General features: G+C 36.4%; 1 protein-coding gene across 38 annotated transcripts in view; it reads left to right on the top strand.

Moving 5' to 3' along the window:
- The window catches only part of LOC126278218 (CUGBP Elav-like family member 2), a 2,351,537-nt gene that overhangs the window by 2,304,455 nt on the left and 30,972 nt on the right, over positions 1-16,110 (top strand). For 14 of the 38 annotated variants that reach the window (XM_049978170.1, XM_049978179.1, XM_049978172.1 and 11 more), the window contains 3 exons: positions 3,692-3,829; positions 6,687-6,773; positions 15,446-15,475. In XM_049978170.1, coding sequence (XP_049834127.1) covers positions 3,692-3,829; positions 6,687-6,773; positions 15,446-15,475 — 255 coding nt within the window. Of the gene's footprint in view, positions 1-3,691; positions 3,830-6,686; positions 6,774-8,929; positions 8,960-15,445; positions 15,482-16,110 lie in introns of all 38 variants that reach the window. The other 24 variants (XM_049978158.1, XM_049978155.1, XM_049978162.1 and 21 more) reach the window with 5 other exon arrangements.

Raw genomic sequence — 16,110 nt, 5'->3', positions numbered from 1 at the left:
TCATTTGTAAAGTGGTAAAGACTTTTTTAAGGCTAATACTGCACATTAAGTTGTTAACCATTTCAGGCCTATCGCACATTGGTGTACAGAAATTTAAAATCAGATAAATTGACCCCAAACAGATAAAAATTAGTATACTCTGCACACTTCTTTCCCTGCAAAATATTGATAATTTATTTGTATTCTATTTTATGGCATTTTTTAAACCAAATTTTGAATCTGAAACCATTAACCCTTAACATCCTAGGTTTGGTCTCATAGACTGCTAGTGTTTCTTGTTACCCTGTTTGCTAATGGATAGAAGTGAGGTAGGTGAGATTACAGAATTGTCTAGTTGTTCTTTCCTGAAGCTGCTGCGGTTGCTTGTCAGTAGCTACTTGACTATGAGGGGCATCAACCCTATTACTCCTCCTTTGGTGCTGGCAGTCCGAGACCACACCTGGGACTTTGCGTTACGGATTCAGTAGCTGTGTCTTCGTCTGCTGTCCGTGTTACAGACACTGATTTCATGGGTACTGTTTTAAAATAGTTTGAGGACAGTTTAGGAAGTGATGTTGGATGAGATAGTGACAACGAAATTGAAAGTGAACATAATTCAGAATCGGAACTTTGTGAAAGTGAAGGAAAAATTGTTTACCACCTGAAAATTCCTAGAGTGAAACAAGTGATCAGACTGTTACGGACAAAAGTGTACAGACTGAATTTTTAGCTAAACATTTTGCTAGAAATATATTTCACTGAAACAAATATCGGTGTTTGTCAAAGTCTCTTCTCGAGCATTCCCGTGTTGGCAGCACATCACCATTAGTTCGCTGACTGTGCGACCACTTGCTGAAGTAGGTAATATCCAGATTCACTTACTATTTGGAATTTGCTTAAGACAACAATCTTTTGAGTACCTCATTGAAATTGACCAATGTGAAAATGAACAATGAAAAGCCTGAAAATGATACAAATGTGTGGTATGAAGCTGATTTATGTGAACTGAAGGCATTTTCCAGTTCACTAATTTATTCAGTTATTTTCAAATCCAGCTGAGATGATGACAAACCATTTTATGCCACAAGTGGCACTGGATATGATGTGTTTAGATGCGTTATATCCAAAAACTGGTTTGATGTACTCTTAACATGATAGAGATTCGATGACCTTCCAACATGTTTTAAGCATGTGCAGAATGATCCTTCGGCTCCAGTGTATTAAATTTTTACAAAAATTTATTGACAACTATCAGATGTTGCACAGTATTGGGGAATGTAAGTGTACTGGTGAAATGCTGGTATAATTTTGTGGAGAATGCAGACTCAAAATTTACATTCTGAACAAACCATGGAAGTGCCGCTTGAAAGTCATATGCCTTACTAATGCTCACACTGGTTATCTGTTTAATGCAGTTGTTTACGCAGGAAGGGATTCAGATGGACAAAATCTAAGTGGAGTAGGAAAAAAGTTTTTTAAAAACCAAATAAGGCTGCCATTAGACTAGCTGAACAAATTGAATGGATTGACCACAGTATTACTGCAGGCAATTGGTTTAGCTCAGTCGAGTTAGCAACAGGTCTCGGATGACAAGGACTAACGTATGTGAAAACACTGAAGAAAAACAAAAAAAAAAGGAGAGAGAGAAATACACGAAGAATTCCTACCTGTAGAAGCATGGAAGTCATTTCTGCAATGTATGCATTCACACACAATCTTCGAAGAAGCTTTCCCGCTCGTTCGTAACACTACAAATAGAAAAGTGAGTCAACAACTCGTACGTACCTCGTGAACTTCATGCATCCATTCATTGGTTTTGTGTGTAGTAGAAGTGGCTCCTCCTTCAGGCAGAAGGATTGAAGGGGGAGGAAGAGAGGCCTAGGAAAAGGGGCAGACTTTGGCAATGTCACCCAGAAATGTGGGTCAGGGGAGACTTATCATACAGGATGAGAAGGAAAGGCATTGTTGGGGGGGGGGGGGGGGGGGGGCTGCATTGGATGAGATTTGAAATCCTATATTTCACCTTTAAGCACTCAGGTTTTCAAATCTCATCCAATGCAGTCCCCAACAATCAGTCTTTCCTTTTCATCCCGTATGGTAAGTCTCATCTGACCTGTGGATCTGGCTGACATTGCCAAAATCTACCCCTTTTCCTAGACCTCTCCAGTCCTTTTCCTTCACCCCTGTTCCATTTCCTTCAACCCTTCTGCCTGGAGGACGAGCCACTGGCTCTGAAAGCTGCCAATTACAACCGTCTTCTGTGCGTATTTTTTGCCGCCGCTTAGTAATTTTTTTTTTAATCCATCCAGTTAAATAATATTGTGTATAAAATTATATGAAAAAACATTTGAGACAGTATTGGTCTCTACAAAATTCAAAAATTAGTTATGGTACTGACTACATCTGTTGGGGGTGGGGTGGGGTGGGGTGGGGTGGGGTGGGGAATAATGGTAGAGAAGGGTGTCCCTTAACAACTTTTAGCCAGTCATGTTTGTTCACAGCAACTTAACATTTTTCAGTTCTAGCAGTAACAGCAGAATTAACATGGGTTGTAGGTGCAGGTTTTTGTTTGTACAGTAACATCGGCTGTCAGCTGGTATTCTAAGGCTACCAACTGCAAATGAAAACGGCGTATTTGTCTAGTTTGGTATTATTGCACACAGAAAATGTTGTTCTTTTATAAAAAACATTACGAGCTCCTTAAAATGAGTGTAAAATTTAGGTGATACTATTTTGTGAAGCACTGAATACAGGGCTGAGAGATAGAGGAGTAGTGCCTCTTGTCTGGCCAATATAATTTCCCCTTAAAGACAAGAGATCAGTTTTCAGAAGACTTAAATCAACTTTCTTTAATGATACTGTTGGCTCTTGTTAAATTCAAATAACTTAAAATCAGTATGAGCATGTGCAGAATAATTTAAATTGTTACAACATACAAAAAATGAAAATAGATATTTTAGACGTTATTCGGTTTTTGGTTGTACTGAAAAATTTACACCTCCAACAAGAGATCCCTTTTTACTTTCTGTCTTACTTACGGCCACATTATTTTCACATAAAATAGTTTCATATTAAACACCTTGTATACGTACAAAATGTTTTCTAGTGAAATATAGAGAATGGTATGTTCTATAAGATTGTTTTAAAACTTGCCTTACATTCTGCTTGGGAGGCAGAGTTGGTCTCAGCATGGCTACAGTGTCATCTTGTTGCTGCATTATTGCCAACGACACATCAAGGCTACGAACTGAATAACTGAACTCGTTAAGTAAGTGGCAGTCGCAGAGGAAAGTGTTTATTGATTTTTTTTGCTTGTTTCAGTGAAATCTAGCTGGAAATAAAAACATAGGACATTATAACTACTTCTAAAATGAAAGAATTAAAGCGTATATTGATAACACATCACTGGTGGGAATGGCTGCAGTTTCGTAAACATACTGTGTGCATGGTTATCTACGTCTGATTGGTTTGTACAATTCAAAAGCCAAGGACTAGGGAGTAATAATTTCTTGATTATACTTGTGCTCCTGCTGCCCTGTTGTATTTATTGGTGGTGGTGGTGGTGGTGGTGGTGGTATTTACTGCTACTGCTACTGCGCCAAAGTTCTGAAATTACAATGATTATGGGTTGCATGTGTGGAATTTGTTGGAAGCATTAAAATTTCCATAACCTTGTCCAGTAATTTATTAACTATAATATTTTCTGTCACAGGTCTGCAGAGTTTAGCAGCATTACAGAATTCCACAGGATTAAACTTGACAGGCTCTACAGGTACTGCAAGCACAGACATCAATCCAGCAAATCTTCAGGGACTTGCAACATTAGCTAATTTATCTGTAGCAAACCCCAGTAAGTATGAACATATTAATCAAAACATTTAATTATATCAAAAAATATACAGTGCTTGATACTAGTTTGCTGACACACATACAGCTATTTTAAATGATTTCAACATTTTTCAATGAAACTTGAAAAGTTTGTTTGTTTATTTGTAATTTTGTAACACATTACTTTTAATTTTTATGTATTTAATAAAAGGAGAAAATACAAAAATGCAGAAAGTTAATTAAATGAAAGGTGGAATGGAAGTCGTAGAAATGAGACAAACAGTAGGTGCAAAATGGCAAATAAGAACAGGCTAGAAGAGAAATGTAAAGCTTTACAGGCATGCCTTGAATTGGAGGAAGCAATATGTGCCTCTAGGAATATTAAATATTCCTTTGGGGGGAGGGGGGTGGGGTGGGGTGGGGAATGAGTCACCTATATCAATATTAAGAGCTGAAAGGTAGAAGGGCAATATGGAAGAACTATCTATATGAAGGAAACAAATTGGACAATGTTACGGAAAGAGAAGAGAAAATTCATGAAGTTGGGGTGCAAAACCTGATTCTGTGAAAAGAATTTGACTCAGCTTGAAAGAACTAAGTCACATGAGGTGCCTGGAGTAGATGACATCTCCTCAAAATTTTGGAGATCGTTGACCGGATATTTCATGACAAAGCTGTCCCACCTGGAAGGCAAAATACTCTTGGACTTAAAGGAGGACGTGATGATTACAATTTCAAAGAAGGCAGCTGCTGAATATTACAAAACCTTCATTTCAGTAAGTCATGAATATAAAATAGTGATATAATTATTGACAGAGAGCCATCGAGGAAGGTGAGTGTGAGTTATGGAAAAATATTGGTAGATAGAGGCAATACTACTCCTAAGATGTATATCAGAAAAGACGTTGCAGAAAGGTGTTAATTAGTGACCCTGAACTTTGTTTTGCAAGTTCTAAATTTCTTGGTGTCTGATAACAGTAACCAAAACTGTGTAATAAAGAAATTTTATTAAGTAATCGATGTAGTGTTCCTCACAAAATGCTTGATGATTGCAGACTCAAATGGGAAACTCTTCCTATATTAATAAACAGTTCCATGAGTTGGGGGGCATGAAATGGTGGTAGTAGTTGAGAAGGGAGAGAGAAAGAGCGTCTATCCCCAATGTTACTTAATCTGTAAACTGAGCAAGCAGTGAATGAAGCCAGGAAGAAATATAGAAAGGGAATTACTGTTGAGGAATAAGAAATAAAATTTTGAGGTTTTCTGGTAACATTGTAAATCTGTACAGACAGAAAAGGACTTGGAAGAGCAGTTGAATAGAATGGTTATAAGATGAGCATCGACAGAAGTGAAAGAAGGGCTGTGAAATAGAGTAGACTTAAGTGAGGTGATGCTGAAGGGAATTCGATTAGGAAATGAGACACCAAAAGTGGGACATCAGTTTTATCATTTGGGTAGCAGAATATGAGGGTTGTTCTAAAAGTAAAGAATGCTTTATCTGATGAGTCGCTTAGTCCTCCCCCCATCCTTGCATCTATGTCTGAGACCTTCCTAACTGTCAGTGTCAATATGATGCTAATGACAAGGGGGATTGGTGATTCACTGTTTATTTGTGCAATTTTAAAATGTGTGGCAAAATTAACAATTATGCAAAATGTGAGGTTTGTAATGTAATATGATAACTGAATTGAATCGCCAAAGCTCATGGAAAAGTGATAATTTAACTTCAGTCCAAAAATTTTGCGTCTTGTTTAATGGCAGATGAAAAAATATTCCTTATAATGAGCAGTCGGGCCAGTCTTCATTTGTGACAGAATAACTCATTTCAAAGATTGTGGCAATAGCTTTACTATTGATGGAGTGAGGTTGTGCTTCCTTGAAATTTCATGATCAGTTCCTTACGAAATTGTCAATGCTGAATTGGGCTATCGAAAGTGTCTCGCATAAGGGCTCATTGACTTATGAGAGATGAGCACTACAAACAACAAATGGAGAGTTGCACTGACATTTCTCAGTGGGTACAACAAGAACGCAGAAGAGGATTTGTCTCGCACTGTTGCTGGTGATGAGATTTTGGTTTTGCAGAAAACACTATACAGGAACAACCAGTCAGGGGAATGGTATGATTCATAAGTCACAAAAAAATTGAAAACAAATATTGAGCACCAAAAAGGTTATAGCTACAGTATTTTGGGATAGAATAGGCTTACTTCAAATTGAGTTAAAGCTTAGAAGAGAGACTGTAAATGCAGCAGTTACTGTAAGACCTTTCACAAGTTAGGCTGCCCCCTTTGAAACAAGTGGCATGATTTGTTGTCCAAGGTTAAGTCCTGCTTCACAGTAATGCTCACCAACATTCTGCTTTGCATCGGCAATTCAAGTGGGAGGTTTTTGAACCTGTGCGATCTACTCTCGAACAGGTTGCACTGGAATACCATCCTCTTCTAGAATTGAAGGACTTTTTTGGGTGGAAAGCATGAAAAAAATGACAGTGAACTGAAAAGGTTATTAATGACTAGTTCAACTACTTGGCAGCGACTAAGTATGCAGAAGGGGATAGGAAAGTTTGTGGAGTGGTATGAAAGATGTTTGAATTTGAATGATGATAGAAAAACAGCAAAGGTGTAAAAATCTGTTGTAAAATAAGTTTTACTTTATTACCTTTAATAAAAATTTCTGGAGAAACAAAATAGTAAGTCTTTTCTGAAAGTAAGTGTGTGTGTGTGTGTGTGTGTGTGTGTGTGTGTGTGTGTGTGTGTGTGTGTGTGTGTGTGTGTGTGTGTGAGAGAGAGAGAGAGAGAGAGAGAGAGAGAGAGAGAGAGAGAGAGAGAGAGAGAGAGAGAGAATGTTATTAGAGAAAACACGTTTCTCTGTTGCAGCGGTCAGTCCTATGAGTATGCAGAATCTTGTAACACTTGCAGCGATGACTGGTGGCAGTGGAACTAATCTGCAAGTATCACCTACAGGTCAGTAAATATTTTTTTCAGTAATAACAACAAATGGGATAAAACTAGATAAATCAGTATTTTTATGATATAGTTATACTTCATATAAGGATATAGTCAGTTACATGCACACAGTTTTTCCTAGTGCACTGTAGGTTTATGATGAAGAAATGCCAAATCCAACACACAATCTTCATCTTCCCTTTTCTTATATGTGCAACCTGCAGGCCTTTGACAGAAGTCATATTCTCTCTGTTGTATTTATTTGTTTTCTTTTTGTTATTTGGTCCACGTTCTGTTCTAAGAAAAATATTTTATAGTATGATTGCTGTTTATTTTTCTTGTACACTTTTAAAGACTGCTTTTCTTATTTTGCCAAGTATTCTTATAATTAGTTTTTAAATTCTGTGTTCACATTCTTTCTTGTTAGATTTTACATATTTTCAACATCTTATTCATGTGGACAGTCTCCTGTGTCCAGCAATAACTAATATGTGTAATTCGTTAAGTCATACAGCTTCACTGTTATCTTGCAGCAGGTATACATCCACTATAAAATTAGACTGCAGTTTATTGTGGTCTAAAATAGCTTTTGCTTGTATCAAAGATCTTATGAATGTAGTACGAAAGTGAGGGAAAGTAAGATAAACAGAAAGATAAAAAGTGGGATAATATTGTACTGTGTCTTCTACCAACTACTTACAGTTGTGAAATGGATAGGTTTTTCAGACAGACAAACATAAGCGGAAACATAGCATCTATTGAGGCTTGTGTAGGATTAAAACCTTTCTCATAGTTTATGGGATAAATACAGCTACAAGGAACTAAAAATTTGAATTGGTGAACCTGAAGAAGGGACTAAAATCCTGAAAACTCATAATTGGCAGAAAGTGCTAACTAGGTGCTAATAAGGAATTGAGGATAGTGATGGATTGAGTCATTAGAAATGAGAATTAAAGGTTGCCTGCTCGGATACTTCGCTGTTACTACTTTCTTTCAAGACAAGGGCTGCTGTGCTAAATTTCATTCTGATAATTATTTTATTTTTGCTGATGTTGAAACAACTTGTCTAAAAGTGGTGTTTCCAGTGGTGTTTCAGTATCCACACTGTCAGCTAGTCACTGATAGATACAAATATCACTAAACATACCACACAGTGCTGATTAGAATATTTACCTTCAAAATTTTGTGATTCATATGTTCGTAGTTCGTCGAGGACTTAACAGTACCGTATTAATGCTTACATTCAGCGATTAAAGTTTACATCCACACAGGGTTAACTGCACGCCCACTTGAATGTGGGGAGGGTGGGAGGAGGAGGAGGAGGAGGAGGAGGAGGAGGAGGAGGAGGAGGAGGAGGAGGAGGGAGGGATGTGTAGAAATGTGATGAAAGTTACACTGGAAATAGTATAGAAGTATCTGGGTAGGGGTGAGAAACATACGGTCTGGGTTTTGTTAGGCAGTTACAAAGTTTGGTGAAGTAGCCTACAACTGTCATGAACAAGAATAGATGTTGACAAAGAACAAAACAATGTTATATGTGAGAACAATAAAAAATTTATGATTTGGGTACTAGTGTACATATATTTTCTAATTATCAAATATCTGCCATCATAACGATTACCAACAACAAAAGATAATCTGCAGAGACTGAGTAGTGAGCCACTGTGTGAAAAGAACTGAAGCCATGACCTCCCCTCCCCTCTGAAGATTTTCTGAGAGGCGAAGAAGAAATTTCAATTTGTCAAGAAAATCCATTTGACCAGACACAATAGCCTAGAAAATTTTAATAAATGTACAATTTCTGGTCATGGGGAGCTTATAATTTGTACTAGGATTGGGTTTTATCTAATCAGATGAATATGAATTTTGTGTATTCAGAAAGTTTTTATTGTTTCTAATGTAAAGCAGAGATTATTCAGAGTTTTGTCATTTGCAAAATTGGTGAAGCATTATTCAACTTTTGTCAGAACTTGTTCAGTGATAATTACATACCGCTAAGTACCATTCATCTTACATTAAACTACTTGTATTAAAGTACTCTATTTTGAATTTTAATTAAATGTTGTTGCTTTTTAATCATTTGAGATTGTGTCCTAGACACTTCTATTTAAAAATATGCCATCTGTGGTAGTAAAAGCTGTGAGGACTTACAGTAAATGTTTTCCTTTTTATAGGATCCAGTGCATCTGGTTTAAGTAGTCCAGGTTGGTCTGAAATTTTCCATGTTCTTGCAGTTTCCATGCACCTTTTATTTACTGTGGCTCGTTACTAATGTTTCTTTAATACACATTTGCCTGTAGCTAATAGTAGCATCCTTTCTGGATTTCTCACTTCAGAGTTGTGTGTACATTGCTAGTGCATATACCTTACAATGCTTTCCTATTTGCACTTAAGGATTTTACTGACATTTGTGAGAGATTCCTTTCTTTTGTTGCTTTGTGGATGTTGCATCAAACGTTAGTTTTAGTGTGAGCACACTCACTTATTACCACACAGAATTTCTAAAGTGACATTCCCATTTACCTTTCCAAACATAAAAAGCAGCACTTGAAAAATTGTACAAAGCAAGGAGTGGTTGGAAGATACACATACATACAACTCTTCCCACAACTAGATATGCTAGATGTATTCTGTAAGAGGAAGCTGCATAGTTCTGGAGAGAGAAGGCTCTAACTGATGCTCTTTTCATTCAATGTATAATCCATTTGTGAGAGAGAATTTTTGCTAAACAATAATAAATAATTAAGTCTTGTTGTCAGTGGCAGTTTAAAAGAGAATGTGAGGACATAATCTGTTCATTGAGACATATTGCCAACGAAGCTCTTAACTTTCTCATAGTGCTGTATTCTTCTGTGTGGAATCCTAATCAAAGACAAGGGGAAGATAAATGTCATTGTAAAACTCATAAACAGTGGGTGTATGGTTTTTTAATGTTGTGACATTTCATCCCTTTATCCCTTTGGAATAACCCTTTTATGGAGAAAATATAGCATTTAGTGTATTAGCAAGAGACACAGTTCAAACCTTTTTTACTTGGATACCAAAATACAAAAATTTACCCACGAATATATAGTTTTAAAATTGTATGCCCACAAGACAGTAATTTAAGAAATAATATTAAAATAACTCTGTTACCCTTATCATTAGGTTCATATAGTCCAGTCTTCTCTTTTTCACTTAAACAAAATAGTTTATTATAAGCTTCTTAAGATTGTGCACATTCTAAAGTTTTTTTTCCCTATAGAGCACATAGCCCAGGTGTTCAGTATCTCTCTTTCCACTGTTTCTTCTGTTGGTTAAAGCATTTATTCTTCCCATTGTGGATGAATGAATGCCTCTCACTTTCCACTGCTGTCACTGGCATTGTATAAATAGTTTGTGGTAGTTTCACTAATTCCAGTAAAACAGTAATCACTCTCAGATACAATCCAAAAGTATTAAAGCCCCATTTGCAGCCTGTAAATAATTTCTGCTGTGGATGACTGTTACTTCCTGTCACAGTAAATTTTGTTTAAGTCAAATAATTAAACTGCAATCTGAAATTCTTTGTCAGGAATTAAGAGCTTGTGTTTTGGAAACAAACTGGACTGGAATAATATACCCACTGACAAGTGGCTGATACGTGTGTAACAATCGTCAGTGTTAAGCATAACAAGGCTGTCACTGTATGATCTTTGCAGTAGTTTTATGGGAGCCTAAAAATGGGGAATGTTTCGGGCTTGCAATCTTTTCATTTCTATTTCCGTTATCCTCACTATGATCCAGATGAAGATAATTTCTCATCAACTGTATTGTTGACTTCAAATGAGACATATTCTCAACAGCTTTCAAACTACCATAATCCCTACAGTGTAGCTGATTAAACAAATGTTGTAATGTGGATGTGAAATAAGAAATGCTTTCTTCTGTTACACGTGTCTGATAATGAACGTTGGGGAATGTCCTGTGGCCACAGATGGGATGAGAGACATTAAATGCTTAGCTGATGAAGATAAAAACCTAAATTGAGTGAACTGCACATGAACTGTAGCATCGAGTTTACTACCTTGGCTAAATAGGTGTAAGACGAAAAACTGAAGCCAGAAGAGAAATGTTGTTGTTGTTGTTGTTGTTGTTGTTGTTGTTGTTGTTGGGGAAGTTTCTGAAGTGAAGCTCCTTTCCTGGTTGTTCAATAATCATTTCTACAGTATCATCATCAGCAATCCCAAGCCACTCTGCTATTTCATTCTTGTACTTAAATACGGTGTTAACACATCGTATTTTAAAATTCCTTCTTGGGTCAGCATTTCTTGCATCATCCAATATGACAGTGCTTTTCATGATCTTTGTGAAGAAAGTAAACAATCCCTGCAAACGGTTAAAAATATTCTAAAATCTTTGTTTTGTGTTGCACAATATTCTGTAATGAGGCTGAGTTGGTTGTCATAACAAATTTGCTCTTTCATATGCTGCTTTCACACATACCTGCATCACATTGTGCCTACTGCTCATAACTCTGAGCTATCAGTGCTGAACAATAAGTACTAGTTGAGGCATAGTTGCACAAGCTGTCATTTCATCTACTTCAGTTATGACGTAATCTGTTTGTGATATTTCTTTAGAAATTGACTGTTACCAAACAGCATACATAGGCCAGCAGCTAGCTCTGAAATTGTCGTGGAAAACCAAAATAATACAAGATTATCAGTTTGTCAATATGTTCCGTCAGTGTGGAATCCAATTCTGCCGTGGAATTGAGAGAACCATGAAAATACAAAAATTCTCTTAAGCATAGCAAACTCAGTGCTAAAGTTTATGTGGAGTTCACTCTGTTTAAGCTCTTACCTTCATCAGCGAAGCATTTAATGTCCGTTATCCCATCTGTGGTCCCAGGGCATTCTGCGACATTCATTATCAGACACTTATTTCACATTCACACTGCTAGGCTGCATATTTGTATAAAGTAGGAGTAAATTTTCTGGTAAATGTAGTGTAGCGTTTTGCATCTGCACAGTATTTAAATCCAGTTTTGTTGGTCCTAAACCTCTCGGGTCTAATTTTTTCTCAGTAGTAAGATTGTTCGTGCTATTTATACACTTCATTCTAAACAGGAAACAAGCACATCAGTTAGTCTTTAGGGCACAGTTTGTCTGATTGACAACTAAACAATGATACTAGCACCACAGGAACAACATAATTCAAGCTTCACAACAAAAAAAAAAAAAAGCTTGACTTGGGCTCCATACTCCTATCTTACGCCTGCTTTGCATGGATGCAGCCCCAACACCACCACCACACTGCCCTCACCCACCTGTCAGTATCACTACTCCACACACATTCATTGCCTACCTTTAAATTGCTGGGATGGTTCGCCAAGAGTCACACAGTCGAATCCATTCTAAAAACATTGATCATTTGCTTATACGGGCTGATAGTCAAACCATCCAATAAATATTAATCACATGGGCTGATGGTATACAAAAGTTAAGTCGAATTGTCCTTTTCGATCCATACATAGTGCAATCTTTCATGTGATTGTTGGGAGTCACTATCTCAGTTGTACTGCTCATTCACCATTAGCACAAAGAACAGGGGAAATATTGGGTAGGGTGTGATAAAACAGACACAGTGAGTAACACATACCACCAGTTTTATAATGGCTTTTGGAGTAAGTATGTAGAGAGAGATGTAGATGCAAAGAAATAATGTATGTGGAAAATAATTGCAATTATAAATTCAAAACTATGAAAAAAGTATTTCTAGTGCCGAATGACATTTGGAAGTATGTACGTGTGAAGTTATAATGCTACAGTTAAAATAATTGCACTTTAAAGATTTCCACTGGGAATTTATCAGATATTCTAAATAATGTTTGAAATATTATGTCTCCTGTCTGACTAGAGGAAATACAGAATAAAAAGTGTGGCGATTTCAATATTCATTTTTGAATAATCTGAGCAAAATCATGGCAAAGGAATTTTCCTTCAAAGTTTAAGACTAACCTTAGTTTTAAACTTTTACACTTTAATTGTGCAGAGTGTCAGTACATTAACAGACAATATAACAACTGTAAAACGTGTTAACTAGGAAAAATGTTAGCACAACTAATGAGTTTATAGTGGATGCCTTTATAAGGTGTCTGCAAAGCATCAGCCATAAAATTAGGCATATGAGGCAATAACACAATTTTACGCATTTCACAGTAATTTTCTCTCCTTTTAACAGCTGTTTCCCAATGAAAATATGGCACCAGCAATGTGTCAAACCTTGGATGATAATAATAAGATTTAAAGTATAAGTAACAAAAAGAGAGAACTATACAAAGTGTTCCTGATCTCAGATGTGCAACTGCTTTCATATTATAATATGTTTCACTCCTTATTGAGAACTGGTATAAGATAATCAAGAAGTTACATTTCATGTCAGATATGAGTAACTATAAATAGAAAAGACAAAGCAATGTGGAGCCTAGTTAGGAGGGAAGTAGAAAAGTCTGTTGGAGGAACAAAATGTCCATTAATTAGAGACAGGGCCAAATAGTCGATCAGACAAAACATTTAGCAAGCATATTCAACAGTGACTTTCACATGTAACTTAGAAACTAGGGACAGTCGGTTAAGAATAAAAAGCATTGCAATATATGCAACAATAAGTACCACCACCATTCTGTTAATTAAAGACCTCCCTGAACTCTATCATGGAAACTGGAAAAGATTATCTCCCATAAGAACAGAAATAATCAGTGGGTTAATGACAAAAATGCATCACTTTCACAAGGTACCTTTCCAGACAGATTGAAGTATGTCATCTTTAGGCCACTCTATGAGAAAGTTGATTGGACAGACATTAACAACTATTCACCCATTACACTACTAACTTCCTTTTCAAATATTTTGGAGAACATGATCTATTCAAAAATGGTTGAGCATATCTGCAAATATAAGATTCTGGATCAAACAACATTGGGATTCTAGGAAGACCACTCCACTGAACATTTCATATACTATTTTGGTTACAATGTGTTTAAATAATTGAATGACAAGATTTCATCTGTCGGGATATTTATGTATCTAAGGCATTTGACCGCAAACCACAACATTCTTTTGAAGAAACATTACATTCATGGCTTTTGATGACATTAAATTGTTCATCTTACGTTTAACTGATGGGAGCTCTCATGATGAATCCAATTCAGAGTGGGAGACAGATTATCATTGGTGTTCCACAGCGTTCAGTTCTGGGACCACACCTGTTCTTGCAATGTACAGGCAATCTTCCATCTAATGCTAATAAAATGATGGTAATAGTGATGTCTGTGATCTGTGGACTCACTATCATGTTCATTTATTGTGTGTACACAACTAGAGAAGGGCCACATTGAGTAATTAGCAGTTGGGACTGCACTCCTACAATTTTTCACTTACTTGTGTTAAAGTATGTAGATAGGCTGGTCCATCATAGCTCATGATTGCACCTCAAATTGCATCAAGCCAAAATGACAACCTATTACCCTTCTCTATGCCAGAGTCAAAAATTTGTCGAGATTTGTGCTTTGATTTAGGTAAAAACCTTCAGTAAAATGATGTAAATTAGCCATTTACACAGTGGTTTAAATTTACATCGTCTTTGTAGGTGTAGTGCTGTTGGAGATGATAGGACAAGCCCATACTGAATTGTTATCTAACAAGTAAACCCTATAGTGTTATGTGAAACCCAATAATGGTAAAGTTTAGAAATTTTTATGTAAACACAGTAGACGGTTACAGTAAGTGAACAAAAAAAGACTATCATGGAAATGAAAACCCAAAAAATCTTGACTTCTAGTCTCCTACCTCTCAAGCTATGAAGTTACACAAGACAAACTACACATACCAGAACTTTTTTCAGGGCATTAATGTATAATGGAATGTGAGATTCTAAAAGAGAAAGCAACTGGCAAAATCCGTTTTGCTTAAATTATTGCATAAGGCTTCTTTGTTGTAACTTCTCTACATTCCAGTGAACACGTGTGAGGGATATTAAAGAAATTTCTGCACCTACCAACAAAATGGACTGTATAAAAATGCTATCCATCTGTACATGGGGTGCTAAGAAGACATAGTGTATGCATGTGAACCTCAAAGGCTTGAGTTTGCATACCATTTGAAGATTGTGGGTACAATTTCGGAGTTATGGATGTTCACAAGTTTAGACAAATTCTAATGTATGTTGTTTGAACATTGTAAACTACTGGGGAGTAAATTACAATTGGTTTTTGCAGCTTACATTAAACAACCGTATACGCATGTTTGTAGTTGCTTTTGGAATGTATTGCAGGCTGTTAACAGTAAGAAGTAATTAAAATACCATTTGTTATCATCAGACATGTGGTTCTGTGTGCTAATAACCATTTCTCGCATGTGTGTAAAAAATATTATTAACTGATGAAATTGTGGCTTTTGTACTTCGTAAATAACGCAATAAGACAGTGAAGGATAAAGTAATGCAAGTTACCTGTGTTATTCAATAATTTTTGTATTGTATTTCCAAGGATGTGTGATTGCTATAAAATTCATCTTACTACTGTTGGGCTGTTTGTAAGTTGTATTAAATTCTCACTCTTCTGTAATTAATGGTGGTTGGGTGGAAGTGTTGATTTCCTTCCTTTTAAACACAGAAGATTGTGTTCTAATAGTTTCAATGCCTTGATTGTGTGTTTGTTTGTGTTACAGCTCTCTCGAGCCTAACCAACTCGACTGCAGGTATGTGTATGTGTCTCATTTTTTAACAAACCAATTATATTTTGTAGGTAGAGCTAATTTCTTGGGGTCAAACTGCCGTACACATTTGCTGTAGTGCGATTAAGTTTTAGTGATTATCAGTCCGGGACAACAGATCGTATCAGTGCTTCTCATTCATTTTTCTTGGATCTCTGGGTGGATAATGATAAATGATTTCATGGTAGTGGGGCCGTTTTTTAAAAAGTGCACTGAAATAGCCATCATAATTTTAGTGGCGGTGGTAATTTTATGTTGGTCTATAAAATGATTTAACGTCTTTCAGTAACATTTTTCTATAAAATGCCACAGATATTGTCTGCCTGTGTAATTAAACGAGGTACAAATTCCTTCATTTGTTTCCTGTTACTGTCACTGCTAACTTGATAATATGATTCTTGCTCCATTATTGGGTTCCTGGATGGATTCCTGTGACACTGTTACAATTAGCCTAGGAATGAAAATCAGTGTAAAATACTAACATAAAACGGTCTATTGAGTAATGAATATCTCTTGGTTCATCTCATCTTACATCATATGGTTTACATAAATAACTGCAAATGTCGTACACATGTGCAGCTGTATTTACATGCTTAGAGAGCTTACAGTTCTTCAGCACT

This window comes from Schistocerca gregaria, chromosome 6, assembly GCF_023897955.1.
Source record: "Schistocerca gregaria isolate iqSchGreg1 chromosome 6, iqSchGreg1.2, whole genome shotgun sequence".
Lineage (NCBI taxonomy): Eukaryota > Metazoa > Arthropoda > Insecta > Orthoptera > Acrididae > Schistocerca > Schistocerca gregaria.
This window is presented reverse-complemented; position numbering and strand designations above follow the sequence as displayed.